General features: G+C 33.4%; 1 protein-coding gene across 1 annotated transcript in view; it reads left to right on the top strand.

Moving 5' to 3' along the window:
• CSMD1 (CUB and Sushi multiple domains 1) overlaps positions 1-21,399 on the top strand; it is a 1,284,461-nt gene that overhangs the window by 1,220,577 nt on the left and 42,485 nt on the right. The window contains exons 54-56 of the mRNA XM_076332906.1: positions 2,190-2,363; positions 15,427-15,615; positions 18,769-18,942. Of these exons, the coding sequence (XP_076189021.1) occupies positions 2,190-2,363; positions 15,427-15,615; positions 18,769-18,942 (537 nt within the window). The remainder of the gene's footprint in view (positions 1-2,189; positions 2,364-15,426; positions 15,616-18,768; positions 18,943-21,399) is intronic.

Raw genomic sequence — 21,399 nt, 5'->3', positions numbered from 1 at the left:
TGGTTATTGAGAGTTAACATGATATATGAAGATGTCTGATTAGTTCCTTGTGAGTAACAGAACAACAAAAATCAGGAGACTAACCTTCTTTACTAAAAGTATATACTATATTGATGATGACCAAAACACAGGCTTAGTTATATAGCTGTGTACTCAGACTGGATATTTTTTTTTTTTTGGTCCAAGTACTATCAATACTATCATTATTTCTTCTGGGTTATGTATTTTCTGCGGTGAGATGGAAGTCTCCAGGGTCTGAGAAATATACTGTGTTAAAGACTGGAGGATATATTTGAGAGTTATATTACATTAAGTGGGTTGATCTCTTTGCAATATAATAGGCAAATGTGTAATTCCTTAGCAAGTATTGATTTCAGACATACCAAGTGCATCTATTTTCCCATGACATATTTAGGACTAAGTGTGTGTGTGTATACATATGCATGTGTATGCATGCATGCATAGGGCAGTTATTTTTAGTAGGATGGAGGAGGGAATTTGTAATTCACCATTTAGATGACATAAAAACAACAGTAGTAACCTTTATTTGAAATGTCTTGGCTACTGCTTAGGTAAACAGTATTAAATTGATTGCATAAAAACCTAGTGGTGATTGAAAACACTATAATGCCAAAATTGTCTACTTTGCTTTCTTTTTTTAAAAAAAGGTGCTTTTAAGTACTTGCTACTGTGTGAATCCAACTATTGCAGTGCTGATCAGTCAACAGGTAAATGATATCTAGTAACTATAATGGAGCAGTGGCAGAACTAGATGCAGTGATTAAGATCTCAGCTTCCAAGATCTTTAGTTTCTGGAAGGTGTTACAAAAAGCAGCATCCTGTCATGAGTAATGAGGTCTAAACAGGAATTGACTGACTAGGGTATGCTTTTGTTGAAAAAGGCAACTGGACAGAATTATCCTTCATTATCAGAGTTTTTACAAGAGATCTAAATTTTATGTTGTTAAAATCTATGGCATATTTGTTGAGGAAACTGCAGAAAGTTTAAGGTAATAGCATTTTTTAAATTTAATGGGCTTTTATCTAAGAATTATGTTAACTGATTTAGTATGGCCCTGGAAATTGCGTTATTGAAACTTGATCATCTGTAACAGTTTAGAAATGCAACAACTGGACTAGAATAAAGTTGATCTTGTGCATGTAGTAAGATTTTATTCTGATGTTTAGCATTTCATCTTCAAATGCTGCAAATGAGAGGGTGCAGAAGGGATTCAAGTGATTTAAGTAGATTTATTTACACAATTTAAGGGCTAAATACATAAGTCTGTATACAGGAAGGTGTCCTATTTAATTCCCAAAGATCAGGTACTGTTGAAAATACTGTTTCACAGCTGAACTCTGTGATAAAATAAAAAGAAACACATTTAAATTATTTTTCACTTGTCTCTTCAATTAAAAAACAAAGCAAACTACAAAGTAATAAAGCAAAAGATAAACCTGTGTATAGGATATTTATTTGCGTATGATAAACATCACCTGGACAATGTTGAAAAGTTTTATGTGCGTGGGTGTATATACACATTATGATTTTATATTGTCAGTATCTATGCTTTTCTATATTTTTCTATATTATTTTAATGTCTTGTCACGTGGAAAGCTAAAGCTTGACCATAGTAAGTGTATTTTATAAGTGTCATTTAAGCATAATCAACACACATAATACACGTAATGGAGAAGATATACTCCCAACAATGATTTCTCTATTGCCATAGGAAAATCTGATTAAAATGATCATTATTTCAGCAAAGCAACTCAAGAACTTTGGAACAGGAATGCTTCAGAACTCCAGAATGCTCTGAAGCAATACATCAAATTCAATTTGTTTAGCCCTACTACATTTTGAAACTTGCAGGGAAAAAAATATTTTTTGTTTTTTTTTTATTTGCATTAGTAGGAAATATAGCAAACTCTTTAATTTTGCTACAGTAAAGAGTAGATTCTAAAAGTTTTATTGAAAAATTAAGATTTTTCTCCTGGCAGTTAAGAACTTTGAATAAATATATGCTATTTTTTCTTAAATTTCTTTTATAAATATAAAAAATTCAGAAAACAACAACAACAAAAAAAACCCAACAAAAAACCAAACCAAAAGAGCTCCAACCTGCAAGTGATTCCATGGAACAGTACCATTCAGTTAGATGCTAGCCTGCCTATTTTTCTTTTAACAGCAATCACATGTGGACACCCTGGGAATCCAGCTCATGGAATGACTAATGGCACTGAGTTCAATTTAAATGATGTTGTAAATTTTACTTGCAACACTGGGTACTTACTTCAGGGTGCTTCTCGAGCACAGTGCCGAAGCAATGGGCAGTGGAGTAGCCCTTTACCCAACTGCCGAGGTAAGAAACTTTCTCATACATTCTCTGCTCTCTAATGACTTATTTCAAGCATGATCCTTTACCCTGCCTTCAAAAGATTGGGATATAATTCAGAAAGCTGACCTTTAGGAACTTACTGCCACATTTATTTGAGTTTTTGCACTTCTATATTGGAAAATGGAATTAGGGCTGAGTACAGGGGAAGCCTAGGCTTTTCAGTGTTTTACCTCAAAGTTCTCAGGCTGCATCCCTAGCATTTAGTTTATAGACATAGAACATGTACTTTGTATCACAAAAGTTATACTACATTAATAAATCACAGTTGGCTATCTAGCCTGAATTAGGTGCACTAGAGTACAGTTTCCATAAATGGTCCATTACTCATATTAAAACACAGTTAAATGAATATTCATGCATCAAAACACTATTAATTCTTCTGTATTTCCTAGCAATACCTAAGAGATGTTAATAACTTTTGTACATGTGAAACCTGACTTTTCTTTGCCCAGAAAAAAATGGTAAAGTAAGATTTAATTCTGATTTTTTTTTTTTTTTTTTTTTTTTTTTTGTAAAGGCATATATGAACTTGATTACTAGTATGTTCTGGGTAAGATGAAGATGTTTGAGAGATGAGAATGAAGCAAGGGTTTGTGTTATGAAGATAACTGTGTATCAAATGTATATATTAAGGAAGGACAAAAAGAAACTATTTTAAAACACAATCCAAAGTTCTCAGATTTCATTGTGTCCTTATCATTTATTTATCCAGGTGCCAGTAATGTAATTAAGATTAAAAGGGAAACAAGTCGCTGAAGTTACCTTATTGTTACTCTTTTCATTTATGGCCATTGTTTTCATTTATTTTCCTCAGCCTTTGGTTATTGCAGAATATGGAGCTAATATCAAATCTTTGGTCTGTTCCACCGATATCTTTATCAGACCACTAAAATCTGTTCATTGGTCCATTGTTTTTATGTTTTATGCCCCAAAATAATTTGTACTGGTGTAGTACATGCTTTCTCAATGCTGAATCCAATAAGATGCTGATAATATTTAATGATATTGTGAAATGTTTTCTTCTGAATCACTGAGGTAGATTCAATATCTTCTGGCTATAACATAGATGCAAATCTTCAGAGAAGTGAAAGGCAGGACATGAGGTGAATCATGTACGACATACTGAAAGATCTTAAAAGCCTGGAGAAAAGTTTTTGAGATAGTGTATATCCTTCAGTGCTCTTTTTGTGAAGGCTCCAGAAGGAACCGGATTTTAATGGATCTAATCTAAAGAAGTTGTTCCTGGTCATACTCCCTTTTCAAAGCTGGAATTGTCTGGGTCTATTTATAACTTTTAAGAACAGTACTAATTTCCAAATGTGTAAACCAAAATCAAATAAAAAATGCTTAGTCTCTGGAGAGAACCTGATGATTTTGTCTGGTATAGAACATGCGAAGAAATAGAACACAAAGATCAATCAATCGATCAATTGATCAATTGATCTATCTATACATTTATGCATATATATAGAAAATATATATATGTATTATACCTAAGATGGATTTTTGAGTGTTAAATTGGAATTGGCAAGGCTGGCAAGATTTTCCTTCTGTGGCTTAATTTGGCAAATCTTTGCTAAATCATGCATCCTCTGAAAGGAATATCACACAAATCATTTACTTAGGTTTTTCCTTAGGCTGATGAACCTTTCAGTTCTTTTGCATGGATCATATCTCATGCTTGAATGCTGACTACAAAATTGAGAAGCTAAAGGTTACTTTATGAATTAAAAAAAAACATTATTTTTTTATATCATCTCATCTTCCATTATTCAGAATACAAGTCTGGAATTCTATTGTCTTTTCTGATTAAACAGGTCCAAGTTAGACAGCTTGTTGAAAAGTAGGTTAATACTAAAGCAGATAAAATAATTTCTCCAGAAATGCAATGGTTAATAAGCGTTTCTTGAGTATTTTCTTTCACTGGAAAAATGATCACTTAAATGTTAAATCAATGTAAGTACTATGCTTTTCGTCCTTTGTAACTTGTCTTTAATGTGCTAAAGGAAATTGCAGTCAGCGAAGTTGTGCTAAGGATACCAACATTGGGACTAAAAATCATGTAATAAGAAGTTAACTTTATCTATTGGTAGCTTTATTATCTCTACCTGTTAGTTTATTAAAAATCATATTGTATTACAATGGTTGTTCCTAAGAATAATAATTATCTTTGGTGATTAGCTCATCATATTGTTTCAGAGAGAGCTAATGCAATTTCAAGCTCAGTGTGTGTGGAATTAGATCTTTCATTCTCATTAAAACCATACAGATATGGCAATTCCCTCAGTCACTATCCTCAGAATTTATTCAAGTAAGTTAACTAGCATAGCAATATAATTATTGGAACGGAGAAACGGGAATTAGCAAACTGTTCTTATTTAGGCTCATGGTTTGTTGTTTTTTTTTTTCCCCCCCTTTTATACTGTTTTGTATTGTTAGACTTTAGTGAACAAACTCCTCTGTCTCATCCATGAGGCATTTAAGTAAGGTTTTATTTGTTGAAAATATACACTTTTTTACATACCCTGTAGATGCAGTCCGGATCTGCTCTATTTGACTGTCAGAGGCAGAGATTGCATGGTTTTACTGAAGTTCAACCCCATTTACAAGCTGAGCTACTCAGCTATTTACATGGAACTCAAGTACATTTATTAGAAGGAAAACAAATAAAAGTGAAAGAAAAAAAAGGAAATTTATGAAAAATAATGCAAAGGCTGAGAAGATTTAAAAAATAAGAACGTAATAATTAGGAGCCTTACAGTTACTCCAACATTATTTCAGTTGTCTCTCCTGTCTACTTTCATTTTCCTTTTTTAACTCACCACATGAATTTGAGTTTGATCCAGGCCAATTTATGGTCTGAAATCTTGTTTAGGGAGGTGGGTTATCTGAAAATAGTGAGTATTATAGATGTTACTCTGCCAAGTTCCATTCACTTAAGAATGAAGAGAGAAGAGTTCTCTCAGTTGAGTATCTACAATTTTGCCTATTCTCATGCAGGTGGTGTAAAGTTGGACTTTTGCCTTTCAGTCAGCAAGTGCTTCTTTACTTCATTCTTCCCTTCACTTAATACTTGTTTCTCTATAGCAACAGGTATTTTTCAGTGACTTACTTACTTGTATCTCTTCCATCATGAACTGTGAGGACCCACCTAATCTTTTCACCTGCTGCTTGTCTGTTGCCTCACTGTAGGTCTGTATTACAAAGCATAGAATTGTTTAGGAACTCTAATCAATAAAGAATTAAATGTTATTGAAATCAGTGCAACTTAAGTATTTATATAATTACATTTTGAATTAGTGGTCAGTATAGGGAATGGACAATTAGTTGTTTTTCTATACTGTAATGTTTGTTAGTGTATGATTTGGGAGAATGTAATCGCAAGTTAAAAGAAGGAACTAGATTCTTTTCTGTCTTCTATCAATGCTTATCTAAGGGAGGGTGTAAAAAAAAAACCACCAGACTTCTCAGTGGTGCCCACTGAAAGGACAAGAGGCAAAGGGCACAAACTGAAACGTAAGAAAAAGCTTTTTAACTGTGAGGGTGGTCAAACACCTAAACAGATTGCCCAGAGAGGTTGTAGAGTCTCCATTCTTAGAGGTATTCAAAACCTGACTGGACAGAGCCCTGGGCAGACTGCTTTAGCTGTCCCTTCCGACTTCAACTATTCTGTGATTCTGTGATTATGTATAATTTATGGCTAAAGACTTTGACAGATGCATTTGGAGAATCTTGCTGAGGTGGTATGTGGTGTCTCCAGACCTATTTTTCTGCTGATCCTACTGTTTTAGGCTACCACATAACACAGAGTTAACAGTTAAAAATAAGCAGACTGCAAGCTTTTCAGATTAAAACACAATCTCACAGACTAAGGTAAAATGAAACTAAATTATGAGACTGTAACCCAGATCATCTGATCCATGGTAACTAGATGGGTAACTAAGGTAACTTCTTAACCATCTCTGCGTGACTCTCCAGCACTCAAAAAACAGTTAAAGATACATATAAGTAAAGGGGATACAACTATTTTCCCCAAATTAGATGAATATAGAACAAAAGGAAAGGAACTTCAATGAGCAAAAATTTATTCCACAGATTGACTAAACACTATAAGAGATTATCTAAATCCTAAGGTCCTAAAACCCTACTGTTTCTAGCCTGCAAGCATCAAAGCTTATGCTTGACACTGTTAAGAACCCTAGCTGAAGATGCCTGTGTGCTACTTCTGACAATGAATTTAGGACTTCACTGCGAAATAAAAACTTCTGATATTCCTTCAAAAGAATAAAAAGAGAAGTAAGAGCAGTCTGGTTCAAAGCTCCATATCAGCCAGGCATGTTCCCACGGAACATTTCTCTGCATACACCTACCTAGTTTAATTCTACCTGTATATCTGGGCAAAAGAGTCTTCTCTACTGTAAGCTGCCTCCCTATAACCTCATAGCATAATTACATTTACATCATTTCACTGAGAGCAGAATTTGATATACCATTTAAGATTTTTACTTCAGTAAATACTATATTTTTGGACCATATGCTGTGAAAATTGCTGTAACATATTTTTATTATAACTATGATTTTATTTATAATTTGATATAGTTTGGATTAAAGGATGAATCTGCATAGTTCAAAATCATTAAAGGTTCTTTTTGCCAAAAAGGCTTAAATAAAATAAATCTTGAATTACATTATTTACATGAAAGAAGAGCAAAAAGGTTTTATTGGTTAGAGTTAAAAAATAATAAATTGCATTTCAATGATGAAATCATGCTGAAATGATAATTTTATATCCATGATTTAAAAAAAAAAAAAATCAAAATTCTACCAGCTAAATGGCTTATATCAAATTTACTCTTCATGAATTGATTAGAACTTACCTAAAGCAAGTAATAACACTTCTTCTGGAATATGCCTTTCCTTCTAAAATTGCCTTTTATCTAACGGATAAAAAAAATTTGTATTAAAGTTCATTGTTAGTGATGAATTATGAATTTGTGTACAAAGAAAGTAAATCTTCCAGCTCCTTAAATATACTGCTTGGAAGAGATTGATGTTCCTGGCAAACCTGTATCATTTAATTCAACAGAGATTTTACGTATGACCTTTCTTTCAAACCTCGGTTGAGTTCACTTGGGTCAATAATGAACGTAGCTTCACTTCACTGAGATTCTACATGCAGTTACTACAAAATATAGATTATTGCTTGAAGCTAATGCAGAATATTTTTTATTTTATTTTATTTTATTTTATTTTATTTTATTTTATTTTATTATTTTGCAACTGAGCTATTATGTGTGCATGGGAAACATTGATATTTTCAGAAAATAAAGCTGGGCAGTTCTCAGGCACTCTTTTGCAATGATACATTGCTTTCATCTATTGTGTCAGTAGTAAGTTAACTAATAAGTCACTGGCAGGAAATTTACCTAAGAAATTATATGAATTTTTTTGCCTGACAAAAAAAATAGTGTACACAAAAGATCATATGAGCCATATGATAAAAACTTGTATGAAACAAAGTACTTAAATATGTTTGTATATCCTAAATGCACTGAAAGCACTGAACTGCTTTACAGTGTTATTTCCCCCCTACTCCAGAATGCTGTTATTCTGATAATTTAATAATGATTTCATCGGTGATAGTCACAATACATCAGCTTGCCACTGTTCTGGCAACCTGTTTGGGCACAGCAAGGAAGACCTTTGATCTCTTAAAATGAGCGCGTTTTTTAATATTGGATTTTGGATCTGTCTTCTGAAGTAACAATCATTAAAACACCTATACCTTGGAAAAACTCATGTTCCTGCTGTTTCTCTCACAACTAAAAAAATGGTTTGTTTTGATGTTGGGATACTTTGAGAGATAAAACCCCAAACTTTTTGAATTATCAACACAATAATATCTGTTTTTAAAATTATACTTAATTTTATATGTGTATATATATATATAAAGATCTATAATAGTCTTTTCTGGAATGTTGAGATCACAGAAGTATGATTTTAAAATCATAATTTGTAAGAGAGGACATTTTCATCTCTACATGGACTCTATCTTTGCCTTTATTTATTTGATAAAGAACACATTGAATAGTCAGTTTACTTGCCTTTAAACTGGAATCAAATAGCATCGGAAAAATTCTGATAACTAAATCTATGTTCTCTTCAGCAAACCTGCCTGAGTAGGACTTGGTCCAACCTGAATGTGCTACCCCAGAACTAGCTATGAAAATATCAAATCCTAAACCAAATATGTTCAGTATGGATTTTTTTCCCCTTAGCAGTTTGGAACTCCTTTCCATTTTGTCTTTGGAAGCACAGAAAGCCAATCTCTGCACTTTCTACTTTTCATAATAACTCTTCACCACCAAAATGAGAACTGAATCAGATGGTCTCATCAGGGCTCTGCACTCCTGATTGCACTGCAGGTCATTTTTCATATATTATGCTTGAAGTAAGAACTGCTGCATTAAACACTATGCTTAACCACACCTTTTAGAATGCAAGGATTTGCAAGAAGCTTTTCTTGCTCTGTTTTCTTTGCTTTGGCATTGGATAAACTCTCCTATCACCTGCTGCCAGTTCATAAGGCAGTGTCAGATTAATAATCTATGTCAGGAAAAGTTTATATCCTTTGCTACTGTTCCCTTCAGAATCCATTATATCTTCTTATAAATTAGATTTAAAAGCTTTTCTCTTGCGAAAAACATGTTTCATAAAACCAGATTTTTTTTACTGGGAAGACCTGTTTGTCAAAGTTGCAGAGGTTTGAGCTAGCTCAAATTCTCCAGTCTGTATCAGTAAGTCCACGTTATTTGTTAGTAATGAATTCAGGTCTCTTTTTGTTCATTTATCCTGGTTTTGTACTGAATTTCTAATTTGAAAGGTTTTTCTTTTTTTTTATCTCATTACTGATAGATTCTTGAAAAGCTCAGTTAGACTTTTTGTCTTATCAAGAATCTGATACCTACAAGGAACTGTCAATTTTGTCATGTTTTCTTTAGTGGGTATATCATTTGTACCAGTGGTTCAAAATGAATTTACATATAGACAACACATCTAGAGAACAATGATAGGTACTTTATCTTTCTGATGTATCTGCTAATGTAATGCCCAGGTTCATGTGGGGATGGAATAGGAAGAAGAGATTTCATACATAACCAGGAGACAAATAAATGCTTTTTAAGTTAGTTAATCTGGTGTTCCAAAAAAAAAGTGTTGTTTTATAAAGTTGGACCAACTCAGTTCAAAGCTTAAAAAAATAACTGCAAGTTAATGGAATTTCTTTTAACATACTTCTTACTCCATTTTTATTTTAATATAGAGTTAACTAGTTAGTTATCAGACCACTCCGGCAGAAATTTTCCAATAGAAAACATAAGAAAGACTGCATTTTTTGTAACGAGAGAATATTTGGCATGTTTATATCAATGGCAAATATTTTGGAATGCAATTAAAAGCAATGTGTGTCTTAGCTTTTCATCTCACAAGCAAACAAATGTGAACTATATACTTTGTTGAATCTATTAACGTTAGTTAAGGTCTTATTTATGCCAAGATAGTGTTTAGCAAATTATTAGTGTTAATAATTACCAACAACATTTATACTACATTAATTGTAGTGAAAATTTCCTTGGTCTAGGTTAATCAGAAACATGATGCCAGGACCTTAGATTTTGGATAGATTTTAATAATGTATGTAAAACCAAAAACCACTCTGTTTCCTAAATAAATATTTTAGTTTTATGGTTTAGATGGCCAGAATTTCTGTCATAAAATCACTCTCCAGCTGGCCCCCATTGAAAAAAAAACAAACCAAAACAATTAAAAACTCAGACTCCTATGTATTTGAGACGTTTGCAAAATGAAGTTGTAAGTTGAGCAGTTTTTTGGTGTGGTTTTTTTTTTGTTTGTTTTGGCTTTTTTTTTTTGCTTTACTTCACTGAGCAGTTATCATTGTTGTGTATTGTTGACTTCGCACTGAACTTTACTAAAATTCCATAGACTGGCAATTTTGTAACCATGCTTCCACATGCAGTGCCTTCCTTTTTTATAGACAGCATTCCTTAGAATTTATCATGAAGTCAGGGTGAATTCTCTACTCTTATTCACTCTGACTGCCAGTCCCTATGCATGTTCTAGATACCAACATTAATGCAATACTTTTCAAATAAAAAAGTTTAAAACACTGTTGATCAGATAGGAAAGTTTAAAAAAGACGCTTAACATTGTTTATGTCAAGGGGAAAAAAAAAAGAGAAAGAGAGAGCAAGAACAAAAAATGAAATACTGTGAATGATGTACTTTTTGATGATCATTCAACTTTTTAACAGAAAACTGCCTAAAGGACTCTGACATGGTCTTTTCACTTCTTTGTCCTCAAGGGTTTGAATCTACTCAATGTGAGGTTCCAAAGTCATCAGGGGAGACTTAAAGCATTCTCCTGCTTTTCTCAACAGACTAAATTGAGAGTGCCAGAATTCATTTCCCATGTAACCCTTGACAGCTGTCATTGAGAGAAAGCAATCTCCGTCTGCACTCACCGTGATTTACAACTGAGTCCCCAGGGTGAAAGACAATCAGGGAAACTACTGCCTTAGTTCTGTATGCTGGCCAACTCAAATTCTTTTCTAAAGTACTCCTTACTGCAGCCCTTCTTACCAACAGCACACTGCTGTATATATATATTTAAAAAACTATAGCTGGTGTTAAATGGCACTGCAGGCATAGTTTTGTTTAGTTTTTAGTTTGAGGGATAATATTCTTTTGCATAATCATTTGATAAGACCATGTATGATGCAAGAATTTTGTTGCACAGAGCACATGCTTAAATTATGCATTCAGTGACTATTCTGTATTTTATTCATTGCTGAGTTGGCTAAACAGATACTACTGGTACAAGAATGAGAAGACTGTATCACCCAGACAAATTGATACTTTGGGACTGTAGTATATTCCTTGAACATTCTATATTTCTGACCTGCATGGAGAATTAAGTTTTTCTATTCTCCCTATTGTGTTTCAAAGATAATTCAGTTAGTTTTGCTTTTGGGTAGCTTTAGGGCAGCATATCTTCATGAAACAATGGTCTATTTTCTTAATTTCTAATACTGGCTTTTCAGAAGCTAACTTGGCAGGCTTACCCATTAAACCAAAGTTTCAGTTTTAAGCAGTTATATTTTATTTTGTTTTATTTTAATAATCTCAACTGTACTAAAAAAAAGGGACAGCTGTTGTGAATGTTTGTTATATATTAAACCTAGGGAAAGACATGAGTAATCCATAGGATGGGAAGAATTTTTGAAAAGAATTATATTCATGAATGTGCAAAACCTTCAATAAATGTGAGAATTTTGCAATATGCTTCAGATTTTTCTTCTATTTCAATAGAATATTCTGATATTAAAGTTAGAAGAATTTTGCCAAATAGTTTCAATGTTCTGCTTCAACTAAGCCAGTGTATATTTGAGTGCAATAACAATGATTTTCACTAAATTGCAGTGGAAAAAACATTTTTGCTCTTTCTTTTGTATAAATTCTAAAGTGTCATTTCATTGTTTATTTTACTGCTTTTAATTTTACAGTATTTTTATCTGCTCAGTACTTCATAACAGTAAGCTTTCAGCGTTTATTTTTAAATAAAAGAGTTTATCACTTTCATCTAGAAATAAAATAAGCATTCAATATTATGGTTAAAGGAATAGTACTTTCCAATATTCTGGAGTTTTTACAACTCCCAGATGAGATTTGTACATGACTGGTAGTCCATGAAGCCATGGCAGGTTGTCTGCATTTTTGCTCTGGAAGGCCTTTTTTTTTTTTAAAAAGGTTTGTGCCTGTAGATGACTAGTACCTTCCCCATTCCAGCAAAAGAGAGTACCAGGGCATCTGTTGCATTTCTGTCCCTCATTCAGAACTTCAGGCAGGGCATTACTTTTCTCCCCAGAGCAGCCCTATCTTGGAGGCACTGTGTGAACATAGCAAATGTATCAACAAAAGCAGTGTTCTTCACAGTAAAGCAGTTGCAGAGCATTCATTCTGTCTTCACATAGACTCTAGAAAACATAGCCATGAGTTTTTAAAATGGCGGTGGTAGACAAGCTCTCACTTAGGATGTGATAAACATAAAGTTGAAGCTTTTAATCAGCCTGAAGAATATCGAAGTGACTTCTTTTAAAGACTGTCCTATGATCTGGAGGTCGGTATTCTTTATCCCTCCTGTCAGTGGTTTGTTGGGTTGAAGAGCAGAAGTTAAGAATTTTTAATGGTCAGAAAAAGGTGTAAGAGGGCATACGAGCCTCCAATGTAGGCTTAGTGCCTTCAATTACAGTGAATAGATTTGATTCCAGAAACTGCTCCTAGGACTGTTTCTTTTATCTTATTACTGTTTAATATAAAAAAAAAAAAAAAAAAAAAAAAAAGTGGAAAGGTTCTGTGTATCAGAGGTAATTTATAAACCAGGTTTATATTTGTAATCAGTGGAAAACTGTCCAAAAGTCAGAAGCATGAATCTAGGGAAAAGTTCAGATTTATAGGCAATCTTTTGATCCAAAGGTATTGAACAAGTATAATAATGCTTCCATGCCCTCTTGCCAGAGCTGAAAGTAAGGTGTGCAATTAAGCTCCTTTGTATCCTAGGAGTAGTGAAAGGCAAAAGAAGCATAACGTCACTCTTGCAAATCCAGGTATTGGAAACTGATAACCCTCATTCAATGGTAATTAGGTTGCATGTGTATCCGTGTCAGTAAATTCAAAGCCAGACAGACTTGAAACAGTAATGTAGATCACCAAAACAACACCTATACACTGCTCAATGGGCACATAAAATATTTTTTAAAATTGAAAAAACTGATAATATTTAACATCTTATGATCATTGAAAGTTAAGAAATTATACAGTATAATATATACATTCTTGCTATACTTAGTGCTTTTAAACATTGGAAACACAACAGAGTATCTTCCAATCTTGTGAATGTGAGTCAAAGCTGTCTTGTATTCATTATCATCTGATCTAGCTGAAGAGTATAGAACCATCTTCCTAATAAAGAACATAAATTCAGACCTCTGTTTCAAATCTCTTATTTCAGCCATTGTCATTATTTAATTTTGACTAGTTTTAAGGAACAAGAATAAAACTTCTTTTTTTAAGGCAGCTAAACCTTGTAAGTAGCTTTGTGAATTATTTAAAATTTAAATAGCAAAAAAATTTGCTTGACCAAAATTAATGGTTTTAATGGTGTTTTATTTTCTTACCTGAACAAAATCAAACCAGAAAAAAAATCATTTTTGGAAAAAGAAAAAGGTGGAAATATTGTAATCCAAACATTTTTATTTTCAAGCATTTAAGATACAAAGAGTTAAACCAAGGACAAACCACCAATGCCACCTATGCTTTTCTGAGGCTTTCAATGCAAAAAATTTTGGTATCACAAGAAACTAAGTTAGGTAGACAAACAATATGAATTTTTTCCTATAGCTTGGGAAAAAATCCAGTAATATGTGTCCACATGCAAATTTCCACTAGTTTTGTGTTTTCGTTAATGAAATCTCACTGTAAAAGTATATGTACGGTTTAAGCTGCACATGGCCAATTTCTAATGCTATAATTCTGAGTTAAAAAAAATGTGGATAATATTAAATGCAGGCTACAAAACATGCACCTGTACTGTGGATCTGTGTGAGTGCAACAAGGAGTCCTAGTTGCACCAGAATAAGATTTCTAATACAGAAAAGGTTTAAATATGATTGATAAATTGATATTAACTTGTCTAGAATCCATTACAAGATTGAAATCATTAGCATTTAATACATTTTAAGATTGTACCTTTAAAAGATAAAGAGAAATAAAAACAATTTTCACTGTTTTTCACCCAAAATTAAGTTTTAGATTGTTAATATTTCTTTAAAATCCTGATACTTTTTAGATGATTGAATGAAATATTCTTTCAATGAATGAACATTTGCAAAAACTGACATGTTCTAGTGTATTAGCTAGACAGTAAATTTAAATTATATGTGTGATAAAACTTAACTTTTTGAAAAAAAAAAAAAAGATTCAGGAGTGAAAAACAATTCATTAGTGATTCTGTATGTCTTACCTCTAAAATGATAATGCTATCTGATGTTCTTTTTCACTGGTTTCTTTTTCATGAAAATTAATTTGAACTAGATGATATACTCGAAAGGTAGATTCCTGTCATTGTTTGATGAGCTGTAATTTATAATACTAATAATACTTTAAGTCTTTTTTTATTTATACTATTATGTTTAGAGTGAAGACAGGGGAGGGGTAGAGGAGGCATTTATAACTTTTTAAATGAGTAAACAGCAAAGTTGGGAGTTTGTGATGGAGACAGTGTCTCATCATAAACTTCTACCAAGAAACCATAATGTTCACTGCAGGGTATAAAATGAAGGATTAGGGAGGGTGGATATACCTTATATAAAAACTAAAAAGTCATGACAAAACCCATATTTTTTTTAGGTTTTTAACTGCTATCTGAGAAATAACTTATGCTCACTCCCGCTCCACTATCAAATATTTGATTTTTCACTATCTTCCTTTTTCTGTTCTACACATTAATAACAGAAAATGTTCTTGTTAATGTTGGAGGCAATTTTTCTCATTACAGGAAATGAAAAAAGAAAATGTTAAAGTTTAATTTTAACTATGTACTGTTTTGGTATGAATTTGGTTTACTTCACATAAAAATTACATAGAAGGCCAAACTAAGCCTACCAAGAGAATGACAAAAAATTCCTCCGATTTCTCTTTTATCTTTGAACCACTTGTATGTCCAAGACTATTACAAGAACTGGAGTAAAATCATACTATTACTTTCAAAGCCAAAAGATCTAGAGACTTACTTAGGAGTCAACATATCTGATATTTAAGTCAAATAAAAACCACAAAGGATATCAAATGGACCACAGTCATGAGTTGTTAGTAAAGTAACAAAAAAATCACTGTTACACTTTATTTATGACATTGTTATTATGCATCAGTGATGAACTCTGTTTGTCTTACAGTGGTGAACTGTTCTGATCCTGGCTTTGTGGAAAATGCAATTAGGCATGGACAGCAGAATTATCCTGAAAGTTTCAAATACAGAACAAGTGTGGCATACCATTGCAAGAAGGGCTTTTATCTATTGGGCTCATCTGCTTTGACCTGTAAAGCTAATGGCTTATGGGATAGATCACTACCAAAGTGTTTGTGTAAGTATTCATTTAGCTGGATTAACATTAAAGAGTGGCGCATGATTTTTAGTCATGAGAGACAAAAAAAAGTGTAGCCATCTATTGAGGAACAAAACTGGACTTTAGGAATAACGTATTGCAAATAGTACAGCTCAGTAAGAAAACATTAAGACAAGATGTCATGTAACTTGTCGCTATTGAAAATGGGTTTAGAGGGAACTGTGGAGCTATTATTTCAAATGTCAAAAAGTTAAGATTAATTTCCCCTTTTGGTGTATTGTTAAGATATCTGAAAACAGCTAGGGAAATCTAAAATTATTATTTACATGTTATAAATTAGATTGGTAGTCTAAGACCATTAATGCCTATCTCAGAATTATTTTTTTTCAGATGTATTGAAATGTGTATGTGAGAACGAATCTATAAAATGTTATGTAGGAAAATTTTGCTCAAGAGGGTCTTTTCATAACATCACTTCATACTTCCTCCGTCACTTTTTCCTCAGAGAGGGAGGAAATCTTCTGGTGTTTCCTATAATCAATTCAGTGAGCTTCAGATCTCTAGAAAATAGCAGTTTGGCTGACTTTCATTTTCCATTGAGATATTTTTCTTCTCTGATCCCTATTAATTTTCTGACGTTAAACTTCTGAATTACAATGCAATTATAGGAAAATATAAAATAAATTAAAGTATACTTTAATTTGCAAACACATCAGATGATTTTAAAATTTTTGCCTTACAGAATTGTGATTGTTCACTTAAATGATTTATTTTATGAATTTATACTTATGTACCAATCAGATCAATAAATGTAACTAGGTTAGTGAATTTGTTTCTTTTTTATGATTGCTTTCTTCCTACTACTATGTATCTAATATCCACATGACCCAAGTAGTTTTGTTTTGATTTTCACAACAATCTACGCTTTCAATATCTGTCAATAAGAGCTATAATCTGAAAATTGGGTTTATTCACATTTCAATAATAAATTAAGCAAAATACAACATTTAAAATACAAAATAGCTGCATAAAATTGTACAATTAACAAGAATATTTTACTGATGCAAGCATGTACCTCACTTTTTGTATCTTAGAAAAACCATTATGAAAGTCTGCGGCCCAATTTTGTCGGTGATCCCTTCCTACTTCCAGGACTGGGGTTTCAGTGTGAAGGGACACTCCTGATGCAAGAGGCAGAAGAGGATGGGGAATCTAAATCACCTAGAATAGCTACCCATCTTTCCACATCAAGTGTTTTGGAAGTTTAATAGCATTTACATGGCTTTCTGCTTTTAGGCAGAGCTCACGGAAAGTCATAGGTGTCCATCTTCTCTGAACAGGAATTCCTGACCTTGCTCTGGGGACTATTGATTAAGGCCATGGGAACTTTCAAATGAGCCTAGGAGGTGCCTACATTCCTCAATCACCTAGTGGATTAGCTGCTGCTAATTTGCTGCTGACGGACTGAAACACTATGTGAATCCTAAAGATCACCAGGACAAATTTAACATTCTTTCCCCTAAGCAAAACTCAGTGAAATGAATAGGGCTCTTTCTATGAGAAAGATCTGTTTATCTATTCACAGATGAAGTCACTCAGAGTCTTTTAAAATACTGTGAGAGAGATTTAATTTTCAAAGGTTATCAGTGATAATATCTTTTTTTCAAGCGTAAGTTTGCTTTTGGTGATAGGGCAAAGTGGAGAGGCAGGTGAGATAAATTTTGAACCCAAAGTGGACACAATGTTTACCATGAACAATTCAAGTTCAAGAGTAAAAAAATTACAAACACACTGCTCTTTTATATGCAAGACAATACCTATGAGTATCATTGCTTAAAAATGGATGCTCCTTTTCTTCTTCATAAACTGGGAAAATTTCATGCTACTCACTACAAATCATTATACAGCCACATTAAAGTGACCTATGTATGATTTTCTTCCAAAAACTCCAATCACCCACTGCAGCTGCTTCCAGAATTGTGGCAGGACTAGCATTTGCATGATACTGAAGAAAGCTTATTAAGGTAACTGATCTGGCTGAAAACTAAACACTGGGGTTTTTTTTGCGGGAGTACTGTTCAGACGGATCAGTGTCCTGATTTGGTTTACCATTTGCTACATGAATGCTTAAGACAACCCAAGGAAAGCAAGAGAAATACACAGCAGTGAAAGAGCAGTGGTCAGGACCATGCCTTTTGGCAGAAATCCATTGTGCAGTCAGTTTGACATTATCATGGGACCCGGTATAACACAAATAATTTTGATGTCTGTCAGGACTAAGTCATCAGAATAACAGTCTTTTTTTTTTCTAAAAATATATTTGACCCATAGATCATTCATTCAAGTAACTCGTAAAGCTGCTCAAGTTCAATTGCTCTGCTTAAGTGTTGCCTGTTTACGTTGTGTGACTGTTTACTAAAGTTATGTAAAATTCGTTTTCTTTGGTTTTTCTTTCTCTACTGGATGACCTGAGTTTTACACAAAAAACATTCAGAATTTGATTTCCAGTTCACCCTAAGATGACTTATGTTTCCTCATATAACAGGTCTGAACTACTTGTTTGCAAGTTATTCTTTACCAAAACTGTTTATCTGAATTTTTTCTCAAACAAAATGTACACATTAACTTAAGCATTAATATGATTCATAATTTACAAAAATGATCAGTAATCCATTTTCCTCTTGCTCACTTTAGTGCAACACATTGCTATAATAATACTACAGATTAAGTTTTTTTATTTCTCTATACTGTCTAAACTGTGTCTAGTTATTTTATAGATATGATAAAGCTACTTACCATTATCATATTTGTAATATATAAGCACATTGCAACATTAACCTTATTTGTTGGGGTTTTCTTTCCAACCTTAACAGAAATAATGTGTATTATTTGTAGGGAAGGACAATGAATGGAAATGAATGAGGAAAGAGAGCTCTGTATATTTTCAGGGAAAGGCTAAACTGCATGGGTAGTATTACATGTGGTTTTATGTTTAATTTTACAAATGACCAGTAAATCACCTCTAGCAACAACAAAACTGAAGATATGAAGGAGTTGAAATCCAGGCAGAAATTTATATTGTGTGGAATCAGCCTCATATTTAAAGGTTATAATAGGGTTTTTTCTGTGCCATGAAAACATCTTATAATATTGTGCTCTTTCCTCTGTTAGCCATTTCTTGTGGACATCCTGGGGTACCTGCCAATGCAGTTCTTTCAGGAGACAAATTTACATATGGCTCCATAATTCACTATTCTTGCACAGCGGGTCGAAGGCTCATAGGAAATTCTACTAGGGAGTGCCAAGAAGATAGCCACTGGAGTGGGACTTTCCCTCACTGTTCAGGTACTTGTACCAACCACCATCTGAATGTCACCTTGTAATTATATGAATAAGGCTATTCTCAAGGAATTTTTAACTACAGACAGATACTTGCTTTGTTTCTTTTCCAAGTATATTTTAAATTCACCAATAGCCACTCAGCTAAATTATAGGCATTTATTGAAATATTCTCATATATTGTCTCATTCTCTTTGTCATTACTTCATAACTTTACTCCTTAGCTAGATGTTATAGTTGTATACTGCAATATATAGAAGCCACAAAACACTATTTAAAACCTGGTAGACTTCTGCTTAAAAAGAATGAATGTATTAAATTTTATTTTTATGAACACTGTTTTGTGTAAACAAAAGATGTCACATAGGAAAATGTTGATTAAAAAACACCACAGCAAAGGTACTAGATGGTACACAATGTGCAAATACCATAAACCTCTGCAATGTTCTTGGTGCTGTCAGGAAGTACAGGAACAGTTTATTCTCCCCTAGACTGACTATGCAAATTTAGAAGAAGCCATAAAACATTACACAGTTTTGTTGAAGTCAAGAGCTCAGATGAGGATTGGCTACTACGAACATCCACAGTGTATTAATAAGTTTTGTAAGGGAAACAAATCTACACACTTCAGTATATAAGAAAACAAATACGTGACAGGTTTAAGAAGAAAATTTCATAATGAGGAAATTGTTCCACAATAACACATTATAGAGTCTTCTTATAACTTCCCTTAAGCTCTTGGACATGCCCACTGTTGGGCTGATCTGTCAACGTGGTTCAATTCAGATTTGACCTAATTTAAATAAGTGTAAGGTATTTAAATTCTGTACTTTGAAGAAGCTCTAAATAAGTGTTCATTGAAAATGGTCCATTCATAAGAAGATTCTGCAAGGATGCTGAGCAGAATTTGAAAGGAAGTAAATTTAAATCACTAATGTTTCTTTTCTGTTCTCTGCTGCTCAAGGAGGAAAGAGTTTACTTAAGAGTCTTCTCACACCGCTAGATCTCACTACCATCATGGTCTCTATGCCTAGACCTGAAAGGAATCTCTGCAGGACAATCATGTGGATAGTTCCCACACAGAATTGGCCTTTTCTTGCTTATCTTAAGCCCACATTTATGTCACTTTCACCTTTTTATCCAGTATAAAATGCCAGATCTGAGATTGCACCAAGACTTTAAAATTTTTAAGGTCAGAGACCTCTAGTGCTGTTGCCCAACATTTCCCACCCCAAGGGAAATTCTCATGCTGTTGGACAGAAATTTTAATCACTAATAATTGAGACTCTTCAGATATCAGTCATAAATATGATAGTATTTTTATAGACTCATAGATTTTTAAAACATTAAAGACTACTGTAGTCATCCCCTGTGATGGGGAAAATATGTCTAGTGTAACTAAAACAATGTTACTGATGCAGAATTTAATTTTCTAAGTTTGAACATGATGTGACACCATCTTGAGAGCAAAGTGATTCCCTAGGAAAATGATAAATCTATCTCTCTTAGCTCAATTAAAAAAACAAACAAAAACTCCCAAACAAACAGACGAAAAACCCTTAAAAGTGTCTTATTCCTCTAAGGCATTTAGAATTATAAAAATAACTACACTTTCCATATTAGGTATTCAGGAGATTACTCCATTCAAAAAACAATATGAATAATTTGTATTCATAATGTCAGTGAAAGAATGATTGTGCCCAGGACAACTGGGCTAATTGGTTTTATACTTAACGGATATGAAAAACAGTCCCAATATAATACTTGAAACCTGTAGTCTGTTTCTGCATGGGGTTTATTTCTTTATTATATATTAATATATGTTTGAATGTGTCGTGGTTTAATTTCAGTCGGCAACTAAGCACCACGCAGCCACTCGCTCACTCCCCCCCACCCGGTGGGATGGGGGAGAGAACTGGAAGAGCACAAGTGAGAAAAACTCGTGGGTTGAGATAAAAACAATTTAATAATTGAAATAAAATGATAATAATAATAATACTAATAATAATAATAATAATAATAATAATAATACACAAAACAAGTGATGCACAGTACAATTGCTCACCACCCGCCGACCAATGCCCAGACAGTCCCTGAGCAGCGGCCCCCCCCGGCCAGCTTTCCCCAGTTTATGTACTGAGCATGACGTCACATGGTATGGGATGTCCCTTTGGCCAGTTTGGCTGTGCCCCCTCCCAGCTTCTTGTGCACCTGCAGCCTTCTCAGTCGGTAGAACATGGGAAGCTGAAAAGTCCTTGGCTAGTGTAAGCATTACCTAGCAACAACTAAAACATGGGTGCGTTATCAACTTTGTTCTCATCCTAAATCCAAAACACTGTACCAGCTACTAGAAAAGAAATTAACTCTATCCCTGCCGAAACCAGGACAATATCCACCCCTTATTCTATACCATCTGTGTCATGCTCAAGTCTCATATTTTCCAGTACATTTTCATTAATCACC

The sequence above is a fragment of the Aptenodytes patagonicus genome, chromosome 3 (genome assembly GCF_965638725.1).
Source record: "Aptenodytes patagonicus chromosome 3, bAptPat1.pri.cur, whole genome shotgun sequence".
NCBI classification, from domain to species: Eukaryota; Metazoa; Chordata; class Aves; order Sphenisciformes; family Spheniscidae; genus Aptenodytes; species Aptenodytes patagonicus.
Note: the sequence above shows the minus strand (reverse complement) of the source record. Positions and strands in the feature narration are given on the sequence as shown.